The following is a 24,983-nucleotide window of genomic DNA, read 5'->3' on the forward strand; positions in this document are numbered from 1 at the left end:
ATGCGACTTGTCAGATAGAGAGAAACGCTGGGAAGAACTACGTAGAATAAATGAATAATAAAAATCCGTGGAACGGATGACGCTAAGCAAGCTCTTTATTAGGCTTGTATTGTTAACACTTGTGTATGTAAATCTGACATTAGTAGATTGTTCTTATTGGAGATGCGTGTGTGGCAGCGTGGCAGTTTATTTTATTTTATTTAAAACATTGGGTTTTGACAGTTGCCGTCATATTTTCAGGATCAAAGCACCGAATGACGGAACGGCGCTCCGCCATGAAGGTGCGTTTCGGCCCACTTTCACCCCTGCTCAGCTGTCTTGCAGGCTATCTAGCCCTCATCGTTTTTAGATTGAAATATTACATAAAATAAAACACGTAAAAGGCGATTTTTTTGTATTGACGCAGAAATGTCTAAATTATTACTTTTGTTGCCAAAAACAGGCAGTTGGCCGAAAAACACCTGATCATTTGAATCTAAACTTACGCTACTGTGAATGGATACATGGCAGTCATCATAAAACAAAGAGATTTTTAAGTTGAATATTTTTGTAAATAAATACATACATCCCGTAATTTCTATAAATATGAACATGGAACAGTCTAGATTCTTGGTTAAAGGCAAAAAAACTGGCGGTTATCTTTCATTTTACGTAAATATTTCGAGCTAAAGGTACGCTAAATTTTCCATGCATTTTTTTCACAACTTTTCGAAGTGCATGCATGGGGCTATTTTATAAAATAATTACCTTGAATCCTCGATCAAAACACTCTTGAGACACTCCTGCCTGCTTGTATGCAGTAAAACATTCGTCCTTTTTCCACATAAATCTGGCGTTTGAAGGCAGAGTGTGTTTGGGCTTAGCACAGTGAAAGCCAAATGTTCTGTCAATGGGAACGCGTGGCGCAATGTTTGTGGGAGCTGTCTTGTCAATTGATGGTGAAGTCTATGCATGAGAAGTTATTATCCCATTTTTGAATGGATGTAAAAGATCCGAGCTGGTCATATATGGAGTTTGTGGCAAAATTTGCCGGATGACACTTAATGACGTCTGTCATAAGCATTCATTAATGCCCATGACAGTCATACAGTGGCGCGGGAAGAGGGGTGCTGAGGTAGGTTCTTAATATCATTTTTTTTTCTGCTTAAAAATGAATAAACAAATAAATCATGTTGAAACAATGTCGTAGTTTTTACACACGGGCTACACGGGCACTTTTATTTCCAATACAAAAACTCCACACACACTGTAGGTGAAATAGAACACTGTCTTTTTAGTAGCCAAGTAGTAGTACGTAAACAATTAAGCATGCTTGTGTACTGCCACTGTGCACGCCTTGTTTGGAGAAAACGTGTGAGCATAACAAATTTGGACCGAAACGGTTTTTGGATGGAACCCCTGTTGTGAGTGACTTCCAGTGCTCTTAGTGTCACATCATAATTATGATGGTCACATGACAGTCTAATGTCGCCGCTGTCAGATAAAGTTTTACCTGTTAACCCAAATAAATCAACAAATAAGCTGCCCTGGACTATAATGCAAGGCAAGGCAAGACAAATTTATTTATACATACATACATATATATATACATATATATATATATATATGTATATATATATACATATATATATATACATATATATATATATATATATATATACAGTGCTGCTCAAAAGTTTGTGAACCCCCTCAACATTTTGGAATTTTCTATTATTTCAACCTGATTTCCTAATCAATCAATTCAGTAGTTTTTTTTTTTGTTTTTTTAACAGTTGTGTTGTCGAGACTAAATTAAAAAGAGTTTTCATCAACTGATGTAGGTGCAAAATTGAACTGTTTGGTCACAACCAAAACCGCCATGTCTGGCGAAAAGTCAACACTGCATACCACCAAAAGAACCTTCTCCCAACAGTGAAGCATGGAGGTGGGAATGTCAAGATCTGGGCTTGCTTTTCATCCTCAGGACCTGGACAACTCCACATAGTCCAGGGAATCATGAATTCTGAGGAATATTGTCAAATCCTAGAACATAACCTGACGCCATCTGTTTTGAAGTTAAAGCTTGGCAGAAGGTGGATCATGCAACATGATAATGATCCAAAGCATTCCAGCAATACAACCAAGGAATGGCTGAAAAAGAAGAAGATTCGTGTTCTGGACTGGCCCAGTCAAAGTCCTGACCTAAATCCCATTGAAATGCTGTGGCGGGACCTGAAGCGAGCAGTTCATGCCAGACGCCCATCAAACCTCTCTCAACTGACTGCGTTCTGCAAGGAAGAATGGGCAAAAATCCCCCAAAGTAGATGTGAGAGGCTGATTAGTCACTACAGAAACCGTTTGGTTGAGGTAATCTCTGCAAAAGGAGGCGCAATATCCTATTAACTGAAGGGGTTCACATACTTTTGCACACATGATATCTGAGTTTTTCTTAAATCAACCACTTTTGTTAAATAAAGAATGACAATATAACTATTTCTTTTGTTTCAGTCCATTATTTGGAATGTCAGTATTGTGGATTTGGGTATAACTTAACATTTAATAAGGTTATTTTAGTTTTTTTTACAAAAAATCTGACCATCGCTGTGGGGTTCACAAACTTTCGAGCAGCACTGTATATATATATATATATATATATATATATATATATATATATATATATATATATATATATATATATATATATCCACACATATATACATATATATATATATACATATATACACATATATATATACATATATATACACAGACATATATACATACATATATATATACATACATATATATATACACATACATATATATATATATATATATATATATATATATATATATATATATAGCACAATTCAACACAAGGCAATTCAAAGTGCTTTACATCACATGAAGATCATAAAAATCCCATTAAATCAATAGAACGTAAAAACAAAGACAATCGAAACAGGATATAAAATTATACATAAAAATCGCATTTAATCACGTATAGAATAATAAAAAAATTAAAAAATACTGCTTCTACTACTAATAATTGAAATCAGCAATGGAGATACAGCAAAAGAGGAATGGAAAGCAAATAGATTGAAATATATACATAGATAGTTATGGATATGCTGTGCGAAACAGGAGCGTTTTTAGCCCCGATTTGAAGGTTATAATAAGCCACAAGATTTAAAATGAAAAAAAAGTAGAGGCTTATAGTCCGATAATTATGGTAGTTATCTGAAAAACTCTTGATGTTTCATTAACAAATGCCTATTTAGCCTGTTGTTCTCAATTTTACTATTATGTTAATGTATAATGTCCGCTCTTGGTGTCTGAACAATTAAAAAATTGACTCCCAAAATTGCAATTTATACTCCAGTACGACTTATACTTTTTCATCTTCATTGTGCATTCTTTGGCTGGTGCGACTTATAGCCCGAAAAATACAATTGAAGTGTGGTTTAAAATGTAGCCACAGCCTTTTAATTTAGATGCTGTTGTTTTCAGAATAAAACATTCATAAAGAACCCAGACCAGATATCAGCGTTGTTTTCGGTAGCCCTTTTAATTTTTGTCTGAGTCTTTTGGATGATAATACTTATTAGTCTTAGTCATATTTTAGTCATCTCAAAATGTGTTTGTCTTTGTCTAGTTTTTGTTGACGAAAACCAAGACTAATTTCGTCTAGTTTCACTGAAAATATTTCCGTCTGTAAAATAAAAACATTTTACCCCGAAAATAAAAAAATAAAGGTTTCCAACTACTGTATTTCAAATGAACCTTGACAGACGAGCACATATTGTAGCACCCGAAAGGACGCCGCCAACTTGGTGATTATACACACTCAGCAGAAAAACAGTACATTACTGAATTTTCAATTAATTACACCCACCTGGACGCCACAAAAAGTTTAAGAGGCGCTCACCGTTAACATTAGCCTATTGTTAACGCGAATGCTAGGTTAACGCTATGAGTTACATTTAGTGTGTGATGATCACTCGGCACATACAGACCTTTAATGGCTAAAGCAACATTGCCTATTCTCTCTCACTAAAAAACACACTGTTGAAAGTGGGAAGGCTGGGGGAGGGGCAGCACGTCACGAGTGACACAACGAGACACTGCTAAGATGCACGCTAACTACACATAAAATGTCACACATTGTGAACATGTGACAGAAACTATGGCGTGTTTTCATCTCGTCTCGTCAGGCGAAAATTGGCATGCGTCTCGTTATGTTTTAGTCTCCCAAAACATGTTTTTGTCAGACCGAGACGACGAGGTGGACTCAGTTGGGGAGTTTCGGGCAAAAAAACTTTTATTTTGAAAACAGAGGTTCTTCCGCTGACATGCGGGGATGAGAAAAGTACAAACAGAAAGCGCTCCAACAGAGGAATGAGTCAGGATGATTAGAAACAAAAACAGTTCAAACACAAAGCACTCCAAAAGGGAGGAAAGGTAACAGCGTAAAATTCTCCAAAAAGAGGACAAAGTCAGGATTACTATGATCAAAATTTACAAACACAAAGCGCTCCAAATGGAGGATAAATATACAGGATTACTATGAAAGCTATGACAAAATACTGCTGTGACTTACTTGAGTAGAAAGACACTTCTGGACTGGACAAGGGAAACTAAGGCAATATATACACAGGAGGTAATCGGGAACAGGTAGAAACAATAAGTGATTAGGTGACCAGAGGAAGGGCAAGTACGCACACACGAGGAGGGTGAAGCCTTCAAAATAAAACAGGAAATAACATGACATGACAGACCCCCACCCCTCTAGGACCGGCTAGCAGACGGTCCAGGCTGGTCGGGGTGGTCTTTATGGAAGTCCCTGATCAAGGAAGGGTCCAGGATGAACCGAGAGGGGATCCACTGTCTCTCCTCAGGACCGTAACCCTCCCAGTCCACAAGATATTGGTGGCTTCGACCTCGGGATCGCACCGCCAGCACTTTCTTGACCTGGTAGGCATGGCGTCCTTCGATGTCCAGAGAAGGTGGAGGGGGTGGCGTAGACACCATGGAGCTCTCAACCACTGGCTTGACCTGGCTGATGTGGAAGGTGGGGTGGACCTTCAGGGAACGTGGGAGTAGCAGGCGCACTGCCGCCGGACCAGTGAGCTTTGAGATGGGAAACGGGCCCACGAAGCGGGGGGCAAGTTTCCGGCAGGTAGCTCTGGGGGCAGATTCTGGGCACTTAGCCATACTCGTTGTCCTGACTGGTAGGCGGGTGCTGGGCATCTGTGGTGGTCTACAGCCTTTTTCACCCGATCCCCTTGGCGGACGAGCACCTGGCGAGCCGCCTCCCATATGCGTCGGCAAAGGCGAACCAAGACATGGGCGGATGGGACAGACCGCCCGCTCCTGTGCAGCAAACAAAGGTGGTTCATAACCATGGACGCACTTGAAGGGAGACATACCTGTGGCGGCGGTGGGAAGCGTGTTGTGGGCATATTTGACCCAGACCAGGTGATTGCTCCATGTGGACGGGTTCTGGGATACCAAACACCGGAGGCCGGTTTCCAACTGTTGATTGAGGCGCTCAGTCTGTCCGTTGGACTTCGGATGGTATCCCGACCTGAGGCTGGCTTTGGGCCTGATGAGACGACAAAACTCTCTCCAAAAGCTTGAAACAAACTGTGGCCCCCGGTCAGAGACGATGTCCCGGGGGAAGCCGTCAACGCGGAATATCTGTCGCATCATGATCCCTGCTTTGTCCTTGGCAGAGGACAAGGCTATCATGGCTATGAAGTGAGCCATCTTGGAAAAGCGGTCGACTACTGTCAGGATCGTGGTGTTTCCCTGGGAGACAGGGAGCCCCGTGACGAAGTCCAAAGAAATCTCTGCCCATGGTCAGGAGGGAATTGGGAGAGGTTGAAGGAGGCCCATGCGTGGTCTGGTGGACGTCTTAAATTGGGCGCAGACCGAGCAAGCCTGAATGTACTCTTGGACCTCCGGCTCCATGCCTGGCCACCAGAACCTCCGGGAGATGGCGTGCATGGTGCGCCTGACTCCCGGGTGACAGGAAAGCAGCGTGGAGTGAGCCCATTGGATCACCCGGGGGTGTAGGTTAGCCGGGACGTATTGTCGTTTCTCAGGGCACCCCCGAGGTTTCGGAACCCCCCCTAACGCCTGCTTAACCTCCGTTTCTATTTGCCAAGTTACCGCCCCTACTACACAATTCAGTGTCAAGATGGGTTCAGGTTCCTTGGCTACAGGCGAGAGAGGGCGTCTGCTTTGATGTTCTGGGACCCCGGCCTGTAAGAGATAGAAAAGGAGAACCTGTTAAAAAAAAGAGTGCCCATCTGGCCTGGCGCGAATTGAGTCACTTAGCTGTCTTAAGATACTCTAGATTACGATGATCAGTTCAGACAATGAAATGTTGCTCCGCCCCCTCGAGCCAATGCCCCACTCCCCCAGAGCGGTCTTGATAGCGAGCAGTTCCCGGTCGCCCACGTTGTAATTCCGCTCCGATGGCGACAGGCGGCGAGAAAGGAAGGCACAGGGGTGCATCTTCCCGTCCAGTTCCGAGCGTTGGGACAGCACAGCCCCGATGCCCTCATTGGAAGCGTCGACCTCCACCACAAACTGACGGCGGGGATCTGGCACAGTCAGGATGGGGCCGTGGTGAAGCGAGTCTTCAAGGCCTGGAACGCTGCCTCTGTCGCTAGAGTCCACGTGAATTGCATTTTGGTGGAGGTAAGAACATGGAGAGGGGCTGCTGTCGCACTAAAACCACGGATAAACTGCCTGTAAAAGTTTGCGAACCTGAGGAATTGCTGAACCTTCTTGTGACAGTTTGGTGTGGGGCAATGGGCCACTGTGGTCACTTTGGCTGGATCCATCTGGACCCCCCCAGGGGTTATGATAAATCCCAGGAAGGAGATGGAGTCAACATGAAATTCGCTCTTCTCGGCTTTAACATAAAGGTCATTGGTGAGAAGGCGTTTCAAAACTGATTCCACGTGCTGCTTGTGGGTGGCAAGATCCGGGGAGTAAATAAGGATGTCGTCCAGATAGACAAAGACGAAATGGTCAAGAAATTCACGGAGGACGTCGTTAATTAACAACAGGTGCATTGTTGAGGCCCAAGGGCATAACTAAATACTCATAGTGGCCATCTGGGGTGTTAAAGGCCGTCTTCCACTCGTCTCCCTTCCTAATGCGGACTAAGTGGTAGGCGTTGCGTAGATCTAATTTTGTGAAGACCTTGGCCTGCTGCAATTGGTCAACTACTGAAGACATGAGGGGGAGTGGATAGCAATTCTTGATGGTGATTTTGTTGAGCTGGTGGTAGTCTATAGTGGGACGGAGTGACCCACCTTTCTTTCCTACAAAAAAGAAGCCCGCTCCAGCAGCAGATGAGGAAGGACGGACGAGCCCTGCTTTCAAGGAGGCTTGGATGTATTCACGCATGGCGGCTTTTTCAGGACCAGAGATGGGATACAGGCACCCCCTGGGGATAGTGGAGCCCGGGATAAGGTCAGTAGCACAGTCATAGGGACGGTGGGGTGGCAGAGACTGGGCTTGGGTCTTACTGAAAACCTGGCATAGGTAGTGATAACACTCGGGAATGGTGCTCAAGTCGATCTCTTGCTCTGGAGAGACAAAAAGAGAAAACTTATTAATCACAGTCTCACCAACCCCAGGATCGTCAACCCCAGGGTTCTCAACAGCCAGACAACATCCCCTGCAGTCCACATCCCACCCCAGTATGGACCCGGAGTTCCACTCAATGTGGGGTTGGTGTTTGCGAAGCCATGAGAGTCCCAAAACTAATGATTGAGCTTGGGCAGGAAACAAATGGAATGACATGGTCTCAGTATGTCCTTGGACTGTGATTTCTACAGGTTCGCAAGAATGGGTGATTGTAAAGTTTCTCTCCATTGAGGGATCTGGCCACCAGGTGTCGGTCAAGTGGGACAGCCTGTAGACCCAGGAGGTTGCAAACCGCCCATGGTATCAGACAGTCATCAGCGCCGGAGTAAATGAGGGCGGGGAGTGTATGTGAAGAGGACTGCTTTACTTGAATGGTGGTCGTAGAGCGAGGAGTGGCACACACAGGTTGACTGTCGTGGCTGGGCTTGGCTCTGCGGGCCGCGCAAATCGCTACCAGGTGTCCCGAGCACCCACAGTAGAAACACAGTCTCTCCTGGTGTCTGCGTCTGCGCTCCTCTGGGGATGTACGTGTAGGTCCGGGTTGCATGGGTACAGCGTCGTTATAATCCCTATGAGGAGCGGCCGGCGGGGTTTGAGCGCGGCGAGGTTCAGACCGCTCCAGCGACTCGGGAGGCGATCTCACAACGTGGATAGGTCGGCTTTTGCTAAGCTCCACAAGACAGTGGTCAGTGCGTATGACAAGGGCGATGAGGTCGTCCAAACCCTCTGGAAGGTCAAGCGGTACGAGGCGATCCCGGATAGTAGGAGAGAGTCCCTTAAAAAAGGTGTCATACAGGGCAGTGTGGCACTAGCCACAACCCGTGGCACGGAACTGAATAGCATAGTCGTTATCCTGATGCAAGTTGCTGAGTTCTCGGGCTCTGTCTCTCTCAGAGCAAACAGGGTCAAACGTCGTCTTTAGGGCGCCTTTAAATGAGGACAAGACATGGCATGATAATGAATCACGCTGCCACTCTGCCATGGCCCAGGCCCGGGCCCGTCCCGACATATGGGACACCATGAAGGCGATACGAGAGCGATCTGAGTTGAAATCATGAGGCGAACAATCAAAGTGCATGCCGCATTCAGTAATAAAAGCTTGGCTTGTACCTGGATCCCCACAGAACCGCTGCGGTGGCGCCAATCTAGGTCCTCTTCCAGAGACTGTGGGGGAGGAAGCAGGAGGGGGGGGGATCCGGCAGTGGGGGCTGAGTGTGCTGAGAGCAGCTGGGCTGTGAGCTCCATCATCTGATTGTTCATGTGGACCAGCTGTGCAGCCATTGCGGCCTGGAAGTCCTCCTGGCGGGTGAGGCGAGCTGCTTGCTCTCGCAGCGTGGCAAAGAATTCAGAAAACTCCACTGGGTCCATTTCTGGCAGAAGTATTCTGTCAGACCGAGACGACGAGGTGGACCCAGTTGCGGAGTTTCGGGAAAAAAAACTTTTATTTTGAAAACAGAGGTTCTTCCGCTGACATGCGGGGATGAGAAAAGTACAAACAGAAAGCGCTCCAACAGAGGAATGAGTCAGGATGATTAGAAACAAAAAAAGTTCAAACACAAAGCACTCCAAAAGGGAGGAAAGGTAACAACGTAAAATGCTCCAAAAAGATGACAAAGTCAGGATTACTATGATCAAAATTTACAAACACAAAGCGCTCCAAATGGAGGATAAATATACAGGATTACTATGAAAGCTATGACAAAAGGCTGCTATGACTTACTTGAGTAGAATGAGACTTCTGCACTGGACAAGGGAAACTAAGGCAATATATACAAAGGATGTAATGGGGAACAGGTGGAAACAATAGGTGATTAGGTGACCAGAGGAAGGGCAAGTACGCGGATACGAGGAGGGTGAAGCCTTCAAAATAAAACAGGAAACGACATGACATGAAAGTTTTGCGCTAGTTATCGTCATGAAAGTGTTGTCGTCACTGTTGACGAAAACAACACTGCTAGAGATGTAGAAAATATTTTACATTCTGATGAAATCAAGGCAAAACCTTTTGTTTTAACCATAATGGCACACCAATGAAAACTTACTAGAACATCTGAGCTTCATTTTTGTCAGTATAACCCAATAGTCTTAACTGTTTATGTACTATGACAAATTCTCCGCATGTCCACGTGATGCTAGCAATCTCTTCTGTAAGCAAAGTGGTCTGAGGTGAGGCCGTATGACTGTCGGTAGCGTTTACTTTAAAACCTCTACAGCCGTCATAAATTCTTGCGGTGGACCTTTGGCACATACCAATAAAAGGCGCCATATACTATAATAGAAAACAGCACACCTACAGTATCACTGAGCATTGACTGACGGCAAACTTCACTTGCTGCAGTGGAAAGATACATTAGAAAGTGTCTTTTTCATTTATTTTTTTGCGTTTAAGTCTTGCGCAGACAAGGCTGCGGGCCACTCCCTGACATCAGAAGACAACCTTTTTGTCCACACCTGAGGAAAGCCGTCACTGCGACTTAAGGTAAGAAATTTCAACCCATTTATTTTATAATAAGCAGCTGGTAAAATAACTTGTCACAAAAAACAAACAAACAAAAAAAAAACACATGACTCCCTCAAATAATCTATTCGAACTTTAAAATAGTATTCCCTATCTAATATGTATTACTATTTTGACCTAGGTAAATCATTTGTTTGAGTGCAGTTGTTTTATTGTAACCATATTTGATTACTAACTAGAGCGGAAACTGCCACCACGTGCCTCAGTTGTACTGACCATGACCATCAAAACCATGTGATTCTTCTCCAGCCAATGGGTCAAGAAAATCTATTTTCAAAAGAAAATTTAACCTTTTATAGGGCAAGTGACTAAAAACTTCATAAATACTTGGCAACAATATTAACATTTAGTATACAGGTGTGGCCTACATGACCCAAAATTTGATGTCCAAGTATTTGGACAACAGGTTTCAATTACAGCATATTTATATTATTATTATTACTTATGCTATTAATCATCAGTGTATTTTTATTGTCTTGTATTTTACAATGAAAAAAATTAAATTATATATTAATAAAAAAACTATTATAATAAATAATGATGCACACTCAGGTTATGGCCCTCAATAACACTAAAGTAGATTTTTTAAACATTTTTTTATTTCAGTTTCATAATATTGAACTCATTCACTGCCATTGACATTCATATTCATCTAATCAATTTCATTTAGTAAGGCTGGCATTGAGTGATCATGTTTCAGAGCTATTGATGGATAAGCCTTAACCCAGTCATGATGGATTGGACATTTAGCACCGTCAATGGCAGCCAATGACTTCAATGAGTACCCTATAAATGGTTAAGCACATTTCTGTAATTTACATGTAAAGCTCCTAGCTTATTTTATAAAGTTTAAGAAATCTGAATGAAGCATGTCTTGTTCTTATTCTTTAGTATGGTAAACCTTTATGTAAGAGGTAATGAACTGACCAAACAGTGAGCCAACACCCGCTGCTGACATATTAATGATTTACAAAGTATTGACTAATAATGCATACTACTTAAGGTGCTCTAAAGTTGTATAAAAGCTTATACACTCTATACACTGACAGAATATCCTCAGTAATTAATTAAGTATTCACTCACTGTTTGCTATTGACTAAGGGTGTGACATTATATCGAAAAGGTGATATATCATGATACTTTTTAGCCCCAAAGATTACCGTTTTGCTGCCACCAAGGTATATCGTTTTAAAAAGGTGTCACGGTTAAAAAAAAACAAACAAAAAAACAATCTACCAATGTTACTTCTACGCTGTTCACGTGCTCAATTGCGCACTGCTTGCACGTACTCAGCGCAGAGAAAAAAAGAAATTCAATTCAATTCAATTTTATTTGTATAGCCCTAGATCACAACAAGGTTGTCTCAGAGGACTTTGCAGAGTCAATATGATACACAGTCAGAAGCAGTAGGTGAATTAGATGAAGTTCATGTCCAAAATGAGAAACCTTGGGGAGAACCACAGTCAGGAGAGATCCGCTCCCAGGACGGACAGGCTATAGATGCACCAGGACTAATGGTGGGAATTAGCAGCAGGAGGTCCAGTTTGTAGAGATGCATTGGAGTGAGAAAACAATATGGGGTCCATATCGCCAGATGAGACGAGGGGGACGACAACGAGGACGTCCATCCAGCCAGGGGTCAGGATAGTCAGGAGGCTGCGGCTGAAAAATAGCCTCTCCCCAGATGGGAGGGGCTAAAAAAAAATCTATGCATCGCACAAAATAAAATTCAACTGAAATGTATTGTCGCGTCACTAGCAGTGTATAACGTAGCACGTATAACGGCGTTACTAGCGGCGTTATTTTTGTCAGTTGTGAATAATCGTAATTACAGTGCTGACCATAAGTGTTGGCACCCCTGCAATTCTTTCAGATAATGCTCAATTTCTCCCAGAAAATGATTGCAATTACCAAATGCCCTGGTAGTAATATCTTCATTGATTTTGCTTGCAATGAAACAACACAAAAGAGAATGAAAAAAATAAAAATCATGATGTTTTTACACAAAACTCGGACAAAAGTATTGACACTCTAAGCCCCCTGGCAACTTAAGAAGTCTCCAGTGCTTTCTCTGAAACCATTTTCTAGTGATTTTTGAAGTGTGGTTTGGTTCATTGTCATGCTGGAAGACACATGACCTCTGAGGGAGACCCAGCTTTCTCACACTGGGCCCTACATTATGCTGCAAAATTCGTTGGCAGTCTTCAGACTTCATAATGCTATGCAGACGGCCAAGCAGTCCAGTGCCAGAGGCAGCTAAGCAACCCCAAAACATCAGGGAAACTCCACCATGTTTGACTGTGGGGACCGTGTTCTATTCTTTGAAGGCATCGTTTTTTGTTTTTTTTTACTGTACCCTCTATGCTTTCCCAAAAAGCTCTACTTTTGTTTCATCTGACCAGAGAAAATTCTACCAAAACTTTTTTGGCTTTCTCAGTTAAGTTTTGGCAAACTCAAGCCTGGCTTTTTTATGTCTCTGGGTCAGAAGTGGGGTCTTCCTGGGTATCCTACCATAGAATCCCTTTTCAGACGCTGACGGATAGTACGGGTTGAGATTGTTGTACCGTCGGACTACAGCACAGGTTGAACTTGTTTGGATGTAAGTCGAGGTTCTTTACCCGCACAATCTTTCGTTGAAATCTCTTGTCAATTTTTCTTTTCCGTCCATATGTAGGGAGGTTAGCCACAGTGCCATGGGCTTTACACTTATTGATGACACTGTGCACGGTAGACACAGGAACATTCAGGTCTTTGGACATGGACTTGTAGCCTTGAGATTGCCCAGGCTACCTCACAATTTTGCTTCACAAGTCCTCAGACAGTTCTTTGGTCTTCTTTCTTTTCTCCATGCTCAATGTGGTACACACAAGGACACAGGACAGCGAGTGAGTCAACCTTAATCCATTTTACCTGGCTGCAAGTATTATTTAGTTATTGCGACAACCTTTTATGTGCAACAAGTACGTAACAGGTGCTGTTAATTACACAAATTAGAGAAGCATCACATGATTTTTCAAAGGGTGCCAATACTTTTGTCCGGCCCATTTTTGGAGTTTTGTGTAAAATGATGATTTCATTTTTTTCCTATTCCATTTTGTGTTTTTTCATTGCCAGCAAAATAAATGAAGCTATTACTACCAAAGCATTTGTAATTGCAATCATTTTCTGGGAGAAATTGAGCATTATCTAACAGAATTGAAGGGGTGCCAATACTTTTGGCCAGCAGTGTTTTTAAAGTCAAAACAAAACATTGATTACTGTGTCTGTCGCTAACTTTCACCGCACTGTAAAGGTTGTCAAAAAAATGATCCATGACAGACTATAACTCTTGATGTGTATTGCTACCAATAGCAGGGAATGAGTTAAAAGTTAGAACCACTTTCAGTCCGCTTTTATTTTGACACAAAGTCAAGCAATCAATGTGATGATTCAAATACTCGTGATCGTGTATTGCGACAACTGAAGGTTACGTAGTACTGAATATACACAGTATTTTTATGATTACAAAGCATAAATATAGGATAACATTGTCCTAATCGGTTGAAAACATGAAAACGTGTTCTCTGAAATAACAAAACAACATTGATCGAACAACCAGTAGGATTTGATTTCAATTCTGCTGTTGATGGCAATAAGATGTCAAATCTACTGTATTTGGACTTGGAGAGCTTGCGGCGATGGTTCGATAGTGCGTATGTCAGACCTAATCTAGAAAACATGGGTGTTCTTTAGTATTACATGAAACAAGACCCAGTGAAAATCTGAACCAGCAACAACCAGTGCTGGAGGACTGTAAAAGCAGAATGTTGGGTTAGGGCAGGTTGCCTGCTAAAGACGCTTATCTCGTCTGTGCGTGTCATAAAAAAACACTTTGAGATCATGGTGACTTGGACAAATGGTTGTGGTTCAAAGTGTATCAAGCAGTTGTGGGTTGGGCAGCCTGCTTTTTTTCCAGTAAGATCAGTCAAATTGATATTGTTCTGGGAAAATGCAACATTTTTAGGCAGTACATTAGCTTACCGTATATTTCCAACTATAAGTCGCACCTGTGTATAAGTCGCACCAGTCAAAATATGCGCAATGTAGAGGAAAAAAAATGTCACACCGGAGTATAAGTCGCATTTAAAATTTTTTTTATTTTTTATTTTTAATTTGATAAAATCCAACACCAAGAACAGACATATCTTGAAAGCAATTTAAATTTAAAAAAGAATAGAGAACAACAAGCTGAATAAATGTACGGGATGCTAACGTTAGATGACACATACACAACGAGCTGAGAACGTGCTCGTTATGTTAATGTAACAAAGCTATTGAGAGTTCTTCAGATAACTATAGCATAAAGAACATGCTAACAAGTCACAATGATTGTTAATAATTTCACACATAAGTCTCTCAAGAGTATTGAGTTGCACTCACAACCAAACTATGAAAAAAATTACTTGTAGTCCGAAAAATACTGTACTTACCGTAATTTTCGGACTATAAACTGCTTCTTTTTTTCCCTCATTTTGAATCCAGCGGCTCTTAGTCCAGTGTGCTTTATTTTATTGGGTTAATCGGTAACACTTTATTTGACCCGGCATCATAAGACTGCCATAAGACTGTCATAATTATGACACGACACTATCATGGGCATTATGAATGCTTATGACAGAAGTCATTAAGTGTCATCCGGCAAATAATGTCCCTAACTATATTTATGTCCAGCTCGGATCTTTTACAGCCATTCAAAAGTGGGATAATTTGCCGGATAACACATAATGACATCAGTCATAAGTATTCATTAATACTCATGGCAGTGTCATGTCATAATTATAATGGTCTTATGAATGTATGATGGCGCCACTGTCAGATAAAGTGTTACCAAATACCATAACTAGCAATTAATGAAACAACTGGAACAGTAACTGAAGAAATAATTAGCGCAGAACATGAATATTGATTGTTATTTACATCTGTAGCGCTGCAATGCATGCTAGGAGGCATGTTGGACAACAAAATTGTTGACAGCAGGTGGCAGCAGAGGTTGACTGTCTCCTACAAGGAAGCAGCAATGGCCAGATGAAGCTTCTTGAAGCAATGAAGCTTTGCAGCCCATTGGTTCGAAGTTCACGGTGGTTCATTTGCTGTTATGACATCTTATATTGCCGCTGTCAAATAGTGTTCCCGGTTAATATCTTTTGGTGTAAATATCCCATAATACAGTGAGGACAGCTGCGACTTATAGTCGAGTGGGGCTTATCTATGAACAAATGCCGTTTTAGTGTCAAATTTGGTGGGTGGCTGCTTATAGTCAGGTGTGCCTTATGGCCCGAAAATTACAGTAATATGAATTCTTTGGAAAACAATAACACATATATTTTTCTTTTTCTATGTCCTGTTTTGATCCACGTTGGTTGACCTCACCTAAAAGGATGTCGTTTAGCAGTATCCCCGCTCTGGAGTGAGTACATTTCCACGTAAAGGGTTGAGCTCCAACTAGAACATACGATTGAAACTCCATGGATTTTCCTCCCAAGGATCTTCCTGGCCATCCTGGGCATCGGGCTCCTCATCATGTTCTGCACCACCTTCTTCAGGGCGTGCAGCCGCCTGAGAGAGGAGCAGATCGAGAGGGAGGCGTGGAGGCGCACCGAGCACGACGGTCGCCCTCCTCCCATATTTTTTATACCCTTTCATGGGAGGCTGTCGCAGCAGCAACAACAGGGTGAAGAAGACCAGCAAGCAGTGCCGCAGTATAACCAGGAATCCTTCACACCGCCGCTGTACAATGATGCTGGAGGCTACTGTGGACCCCCGCCTTCCTATAACGAGGTGATCTTTAATTGTTATTTGTCATTAAAAGTAGGCCGCAATATTAAAATTTAGAGAGAGGCTGCCAGTGAACAGAAGTGGGTAGGGAAGCCCAAATGTTTACTCAAACTAAAATTACACGTTTAATTAAACACTAGAACACCCAAGGGTGGATCAGTTGATACAAATGACTGTTGTTACCAGAGAAGGGTCATCTGACTCTAATCAGCTTATCTTTTGTGAGCATTGAGCTGCTCATTACACATTCACACTAGCAAAACCACAGGGTTGGATTGCTACAATTAGCATCTTGAATATGTGCAAAAATGGGTTACCTTGACTTTGTCAAACAATAGACCACTCAAACAGACAATTAAGCAGATACAGTTTAACTTATTTTTCAGACAAAAAGTGATTGAGACAGTTGTTCCTTTGTAATGTTTTCATGTCAGACACTTCTTCTCAATAAATCCTCAGCAAAAAAGAAAAAAAAGGATTTAGAGGATTTTTTGCGGAGGACTGTCTGACAAGACAACATTAAAAAAGAACTACTATCTCAATCCCTCTGAAAATTTAGTTACACTGTTTCTTGTATGTATGGAGCTATAGTTGTCATATTGCTGATGATGGCTGATGATACAACACAGTTCATTTTTGCACAAAAAAGCTTTTTGTTCAATAAAGCTGTTGTCGGTCAAAAATACGGTGGAAAACGTTTGTGAAAAAGACAACAAAAGAAACTATATAAAAGAGGATGTGTAATAAAAAACTAAACAAAGCCTTTTTATGTGGTTTTGAGTGTGTGCAATGTCCTTGTCCGACTGGCATTTCAGCAGTTACTATGCTCTCCTTCTGCTTGGCGGAAACATACGGCAGCTATCCAGAGTGAACAGCACCACTTCACACCCAGGAGTGTCCTCACAGGAATATGTAAAAAGGTTGTCTGCTTGATTGCTTGTTTGAGTGGGCTGTTGTTTGACAAAGCCAAGGTAACCCTGCAATTTACAAATATTCAGATGCTAATTGTAGCTTTTCACTTGAGTAGTCAGTTTGGTATTGGGGTCATCTGACGACTTTCTGGTCTTTCTTTTTTTTTTAATTTTTTTTTTTTTTTTTATAAACCTGTCCTGTTCAGCTGTTTGACACAGAGAATGGAAGTCTAAGTGCCCGGATTCTGAACAGTTTTAATGTTTCACATTGAGAGTCTGACATACTCCCATTGTGATCATTCAAAATACCTTTTTATTATGACAAAGCAGCGAACAGGAAGGGATTATGTGGGGACAGAAGAAAAGAAATACAAGAGAAGAAAGAAAAGAAACACATACACAAACAACAACAAGAAATACATTGAACATCTAAACTAGTTACTAATATGCTGGTGCTATCGTCAGCGAGATGTATTTCCGGTTTACACCATGTGGGGGCCTATTGGCCAGTGAAAGAGGAGAATGGGGGTGGGGGTGTCTATAAGACTATAAGCTAAGTGATTGAAAGGGGTAGAGTGTACACAAATCAGTTCTGTGATCTAGAACCCAGTAATCGTGTGAATCTCTTATGAGTGTAAGCCCGTTGGCGACCAACCCTACGCCGCCGCATCGCCAATCCCGGCACCGGAACCCCCAACCCGAGCATGCCCTACCACATCCAGCAGCACGCAAGCCCCCTTTCTGGTCTTTCTTTATAGCCAACCCCCCCGGGACTTCCAGTGTTAAAAGTAGTCATCCAAAAAACAACAACAAAAAAACCTCCACTACAGGTAAAAAGGTATTCTGTGAAAAGAACTGAAAATTCATCAAAACATGTAACTACTACTACTATTACATAAACTACTTCAGTAAAAGTACAAGAATCTAAGGGGCAGTTTACATGGTGACTGTTCGAGAAGACGAAAAATTTCATGTTTGCATCTATATGGTTCTGTCTCCATTTGAACAAAGTCAAAATTCCGCATGAAAACGATGTAGTAAGCATGCCAGGCCCTAGGGGACAATGCAGACTTACAAGGCAATAACGAATGATGCACTTTGACCTGCACAGCCCGGAAGACAACATGCCCGCCCACTCCAAGCAATGGCATTTTCTTTTGTTCAAAAAGGCACAAAAATGGAAACATTCAACATATTTAAATTAAAATATTATAAAAACAGTAAATTAACGGCGACGTTCCGCCATATTTGCTGTTTTTAATGGTTAGTAGCACCGCTGCGCACGCCCTATGTGATGTGTATGAGTGCTGACGTTATCGGCGCCGGTCCGCGCCGCGGGAGCTTTTGATATGCATGCGGAGAAAGCCCCCCTCAACCCCCGGCAATCGAATTCTTCCACTTTGGAGGCAGGATTCCAAGGTTTGCGTCTTTGCCTTCAGTCTTCGCCGACACCATACGAACGCAAGGCCACTCCGCAATAAGTAAAAGTACAAAGGTACTTGCTTTAAAATTAATTTAAAAGTAAAAAGTAAAAGTATACAATCCCGATACAAAAATGTATTCATAAATAAAAAAAATATAAAATATTATATTTTAAATATAAATACATTATATATCTACGCAGAATGACAAACTCATAAAATTGACTGCACTGTGAACAGAAGCTTAACAAGCTAAAAAAACTCCAAAACTTATCTTAATGGCAGATTGCAAGCAACTATCAGGTACATACCCCCACCTGCTGTACAAGAGCGTGCAGCACCCATTTGAAGGTGCTCTGCTCTCACTGTTTTTTTATTGTACTGTATTTTATTGGTAAATATCTTGTTCACCTGCCTAATCTTGGTAGTACTTGTGTTACTCCCCCGAGTGCTAAATAACGGTATAGTTGCATGAGGCTTATCGATTGCGCCGGGGGCATGAAAATGAAACTTTTTCACAATGAGAAAAAAACAAAACAAACAAAAGTAACGTTTAACGCAGGTTACAAGTGGAGTAGAAAGTACAGAAACGAGCTATAAAATGTAGTGAAGTAAAAGTAAAAAGTACCACTTCATATTTGTACTAGAGTACAGATACACAAAAATGTACTTAAGTACAGTAACAAAGTACTTTTATTTCATTACATTCCATCACTGATTACTGCATAATAAACATAAAATCAGAGTGGTGCATTATGTAAAAAAACCAAGAATAGAGTAAAGAATAAAAGTTATGTAAAACTTATGTAAAACTGTCGGAACACGAGGGTCGGATGAAGAGGACGCTGGGATACACAAATAAACATGCAGAAGAGGTCCATATTAGCCAATTGGATGCCAGGAATGCTAGGCAATAGCCAATGGCAGAGCAGCTATAAGTAGGTTACGTTTAGTAAACTGTTGAAGCTGTGAGTACCAGCTATACTGTATTTTTGCCTTTCGTATCCTGAAAGTTCTTTCATAACAAGAGAAATTATTTCCCGTTGAGGGAAATGTATGTAGAGACGCTCGTAAGTAGAGGTAGTACTGTATACTGTACCATATTAGGCCATATTAGGCCCAAAAAATATGCTCAAGTCATCACATCTCGACTGGAAAAATCTATAGACCCTACTCACCAACGTCACAGAATGCCGTGTCGCTGTATCCGGCCGCCATATTGTCCGTCATTGTTTATCCGTATTCTCAATGGTTTCAATTTGTCATGCAATTTATAGTGCAATTCATGGAAGCCCCGGTGCTTTCAGACGCTGTAAACTCATTGGATGCGTTGCATAAAAGGCGTTATGTGGAAAAGCTTCAGTCTATCCATTCGCCAGATCCATATTTGATGCCTAAATCGATATTTTTCGACCCGCTGTCTTCGCCCTCTCTGCCTGACATCTGCTACCCTGATATCTACAACTATCTTGTCCACACAAAATCAGCCTATTTTCACGAAAGTTTGAAAAACTTTAAGAGCAGCACTCTAAGCAACATTACCCCGTGTTACCCTTTACTTCCAATTTTCTAAAATGGCTACAATCAATAAAAAAAAAAGTTGACTGCGATGGCCGACGCTTCAAGGATAGGTGGATATTGGACTATTTCTTCAATAAAACATGCAACAACTGTGTCTGCCTCATTTGCAAAGAGACAGTTGCTGTTTTCAGAGTTCGATGTGACGCAATATTACTAAACAAGACACGCTGACATGTACGACATTACAGGGAAGATACGCAGCGAGAAATTATAGCAACTTGAAGCTAGTTTATTTCACAGCAGCAGTATTTCGCAAGAGCCCGAGTGTCGAAAGAGAACGCCACAAAGACGAGATTGTTAAAATTATGAACTAAAAAAAATAATGAGAAATTATGAACTAAAAAAAATAATAATAAAGCAAATGTGACATACAGAAGGGCTTGCTAAAATTTGTTTAAATATATTGTTCTATGTAAATCAGCCAAGGTAGCCCCCTGCAGTTTTACCACACCAAATCTGGCCCCTAGCCTCGCAATGATCTTAATTGTGGTTGTCTGCGCAAAACCCTCTAAATATATATTAAATGCATCTTACCAGATATAAAATGACTACTACATAATCCGTGGTAATCGTTTGGAGCCCAGTTTTCTCTTTGATTTCCAGCAGTCCATCTCGCTCTCCTCTCCGGGTCTCTCGGAATACGGTAGAACTTCAAGTCTCTCCGTCTATCTTCTCTGTTATTGCAATCAACCGCCACACACGCCTTCACCATTTTGATTATCAATGTTAACGAGCAGAAAAACACGCCATAATAGGAGGAATTTACGTAGCGGTAATGCGTCAACATGACGAGTTGACGGACAATATGGCGCGGAGGCGTGGTTGTGACGTCATGTGAGTAGGGTCTATAGCAGGGGTGGGCAAACTATTCCACAAAGGGCCGCAATGGGTGCGGGTTTTTGTTGCAACCCATTAAGAGGACACATTTTCACCAATCTGCTGTTTTACAAGTGCAATCAGTCGATTGCAGTCAGGTGCTTCTCATTTCTGCTGAAACCTCATTGGTTATACTATCTGTGCTGGGTCAGTTGGAACAAAGACCAGGACCCACTGCGGCCCTCGAGGACTGGTTTGCCCACCCCTGGTCTATAGACATAAAATATCACCCTTCCAAAGAAACATATTTCCTACCATGAAATGAAAACGATCATATCTCCGTGTTTCTGTGATCTATTGGTGACAAAAAAAAAAAAAACCTGCAAGAGGGGTTAAAATCTGCACTTTCGAGTAATGTTGACAGCAGTGCTCTATGCGAAATACTTTATTTCTCACTGCGCTTTAAAGACGCCAAGTGAATGAACAGGCCGGCGTGATCATAGGAATTCCGACTGCAAGCTTGTGTATGGTCATGTGATTGTATTATTAGGTCTGATTGGTGTAATGGAGTTAAGTGATTATTGTTGCAATGTCACATTGGTGAAACTAGTAGAGCCACTGCCGACATCTCTGTCAAAAATAAAGTGAAATATGTAAAATAAAGAAGAGGAAGATCATCGTTTCTTCTTCACAAATTTATTCAAGTTAAAGTAAAAAGTATGGCATGTGAAACTGTTACTACCACCCCTACCTCTGTGAAGCTGGCCCCATTAGATAAAAATCTATATAAAAATGATGTCAATCGTTTGTGCTTGTCCCCATTTACTGCAAAATGGACCCAAAGTGGTGCCATTTATTTGTGCTACATTTGCGCTCTTTGTTGGGACGCCCCTCTGTTATTAAGAGAGTTGGTACACTCCGTCAGCCGCTGGAGTTAGGATAGGGACAGCCTGCGAGTGACGTCATTGCTCGGAATTAGACATGGTTTTTCAGGACTGATACTGATTATTAGAAGTTAGAGGGGTAGGTAACCGATTTTTAGAGCCAATATTCATTTGCAGTAAAAGTGTAAAAATTGGCGTAAAAAAATATTGAATAATGTAAACACACAGCCTAAACCTTTTTTTATTGAATCACACAAATAATTTCAGAAGTGTCTGAATTTCCAAGACTCAAAAACATCTTAAATAAATAAATAGTTAAATGAAAGGTTAAATAAATAGCTCTCTGAAAATTTTCCACAGAAAAGAAAGTCCTGATGACCTTGTCTAAGTATCCTGGAGCAAGATACTAAACCCCACGTTGCTCCTGGTGCTGTGTTACCAGTAGGTCGATGAGGATATACTGTGAAGCATTTTGAGGGCCTTAAAAAGGTGGAAAGTTTCAATACAAGTGTTGTTCGATTTACCATTACAATTTAACCAATCAGAGGAAAAGATGAATACTAGTGCAGGAGAGAGAGGCGCGGTTGCATCTGAGCCGAAATAATCCAGTTTTAAATGGATTTTTTCATATTGGCCGGTCGGATTTAAAAGAAAAAAAGGCAGATACTGATATACAACAAATGTCCAAATATCGGCGCAGATAATCGGCTGGGCCGATAATGTAGTATGGCATTAAAGATGATACAATGAAAAATGTGGATGTGCTTACATTTTGTGCTGGTGCACTTTAAGAAAAAAGTTGGGCGCACCAGTGCAACCAACGCAAAAAGTAAGTGTGGAGCCTTCACAATATACGGTATATCGCGATGTTAATCTTTTTAAGGGCTAAAACAATATCTCAGTATCTATAAAATGATAGCAGCACAAACAAAAATTTTAACAGCACAAAGAATAGGCGGCGATGGGGGGGTGGTGGTGGGGGGGGGGCAGTGTTCCTTCCGGTGGCCAAAAAATGTCATTGCATGTAATTGACTTTCTGATGAATGATTTTAAAGGGGAAGATCAGAATTTTTTACATAAGGCTTAATCTTCGAGTTAGCGAATTAGTTAATTAGTTAGTTAATTAGTCAGTGCAGTTGATTTCAACAATTTTTTTGCAGTTGGTTAATTATTTTTTAGTTTCAGGGTTCCTAGGCAAACAGGGTGGCGTAATATCACATCGTTTAATTTCACCGCATATTGAATATATGTGAATATATTAGACCTGCTAATATGTTTTTTTTTGTATGCTAAGCAGGCACCACTGGCCCGCGCTAGCTTAGCCATAAAAAAACAAAACAAAACAAAAAAAACCCGACAAACTGTACAGAATTTGTTGAAATCAACCCCACCGACTAATTAAACCCCCGCTAACTTGAAGATTAAGCCCAATGTAAAAAATTCCGAAGTTCCCCTTTAAAATAATGACCTAGCCGTTAAAATGTTGTTCATAAAAGTTGTAAAGCAATAAAATAAACAACAAAAATGAATGAAATAAACAAGAATTCTACAAAGTATTTCATTATGGGTCAAAATTATTTTTCAAACAGATCATGTGACTAGCACCTTACAAACGGTCCTTGGCTCTGCTTAGCCAAAACTACACCTAAGGAGGCAAGATGGATATTTAGAATTATTTACAGGCACAAAGGAGCACAACACTTTGGGGCAATTTAGCAATAAATGGGGGGCTGTGTGACGTCATCACTACAAAATATTAAAAGCATAATATCTACAGAACCTTTGCAACACAAACAACATTTTTTAAAGCACAAATGATCAACACGATTTTTAGCCATTTTTAATCAAAATGGGGGGCTAGTTGACCTCAGATGGACCAATAAAAGAATTCTAAATATCTAAAAAAAAACAAAAAAAAAAACAAAAAAACACTGATAGCAGCACAAACGAAACTTTTTACAGCACAAACACGCAAACAACAAACAAACGTAGCACAACCCATTGACAGCATTTTTATATAAATTTGCATTTGATGGGGGGCCGACTTCACAAAAGTCCCACACCTGGCAGCTTATGATGGCTGTCAGCCCTCCCTGTCAAAATAAATTGGACTTCTAGTGCCGTCAATGGCACTGAAAGATGAGCATTCACAGCAGTACTCCCAGTTTCAATGAATTGGACGTTTACTGTTCTCAATGGCAGGCAATGAGTTAAAATACAGATTTGCTTGTGCGTGACTGGTTTTGTCCATCCCCTCTATTCCAGGTGGGTTTTAAACCCGACGAACTGCCGCCTGCATACACAGAATACAACATGAACCCTCCCTTAGCGCCGGCTCACACGGCTGCAGTCCAATCTCCAACGCAACCATAAGACGCTGAAGCTATGACACAGTTTTCCAAAATGGAGGTCTGATATTGCACTGGAGCCACTGGAATTTATCTTGAAAGTGAGTTTGCGAGTGTTCTTTGAAGAGATGAAGATGAAGATAATGGACGCTGCTGAGTTGGCATGTTGGCGTATCATTAGAATGACTCTTCTTGAATTAATTTAATACAGCACATTTTTCAGAGCAAATAATTGTACGTATATCTATTTTAATATAGACATTTGAAGTACAGTAGCTGGTCTACTTACCTAGTGTTAAATTGTGATTTTGTATGTCCCAAACAAAATAATATACCTGTGTATTTGTAAAACAGAATATTGTCACACGTGCATGTTATACAATAAAATATTGCTAAAATCACCTGAATGTAAGCATAAACCAATTTCTTTAACTTGCCATGAGCTATTAAGGAGGAATATTGGAGAGTACTGTGAAACAAATAGGTCAAATATAATCATATGGCCTACCAATTAGTTCACAAAGGCTGACTGGAATGAACTACAGTAGACTAGATTTGCGCCAGTTTGTAGCGGAATACTGATAGTAGTCCTTTATCGGGTGAATGAGTATTGCTTAAGAGGGTGTTCCTTTCAAATGAACTCTGCACGTCACACATCCCGAACCTATGATGTAATGCTTTATAGTGAAAAGGTGGTGTGTTAAAAAAGGGTGTACTGTCAATAGTAAGCAACATTTCGATGACTTTTTTGAAAAATTATTTTTTACAACGACAAAATACAACAACAACATTTACATTAATAATATTCACATGATAAAAAGCACAGTAGAAAAAAAAAAAAGAAACAATAAAAGCCATCACTCAAAAAACAAACAAACAGTATTTAAGCAAGAAGGTTAAGCAAGTGATTACACACAACTGCTTTAAGTAGCTATTAGGTTTTGTAGTTAAATAAAAATGTCAAATTGGTTTAAGTAAAATTTAATAAACAGTATGACATACTGAATACACAACATAGACCAGTCCTGACGTCAAATAATATA

The 24,983-nt window shown here is 41.0% G+C and overlaps 1 protein-coding gene across 1 annotated transcript; it reads left to right on the plus strand.

Moving 5' to 3' along the window:
* Nucleotides 1-9,963: 9,963 nt before the first annotated feature.
* Nucleotides 9,964-24,273, plus strand: si:dkey-283b1.6 (uncharacterized). Its single transcript, XM_057832888.1, has 4 exons — nucleotides 9,964-10,126; nucleotides 15,582-15,611; nucleotides 15,688-15,982; nucleotides 23,858-24,273. Exons 2-4 carry the CDS (start codon nucleotides 15,583-15,585, stop codon nucleotides 23,963-23,965), a joined length of 432 nt encoding a protein of 143 aa, XP_057688871.1. The 5' UTR covers nucleotides 9,964-10,126; nucleotide 15,582; the 3' UTR covers nucleotides 23,966-24,273.
* Nucleotides 24,274-24,983: the final 710 nt, after the last annotated feature.

The sequence above is a fragment of the Corythoichthys intestinalis genome, chromosome 3, assembly GCF_030265065.1.
Source record: "Corythoichthys intestinalis isolate RoL2023-P3 chromosome 3, ASM3026506v1, whole genome shotgun sequence".
Taxonomy (NCBI): Eukaryota; Metazoa; Chordata; class Actinopteri; order Syngnathiformes; family Syngnathidae; genus Corythoichthys; species Corythoichthys intestinalis.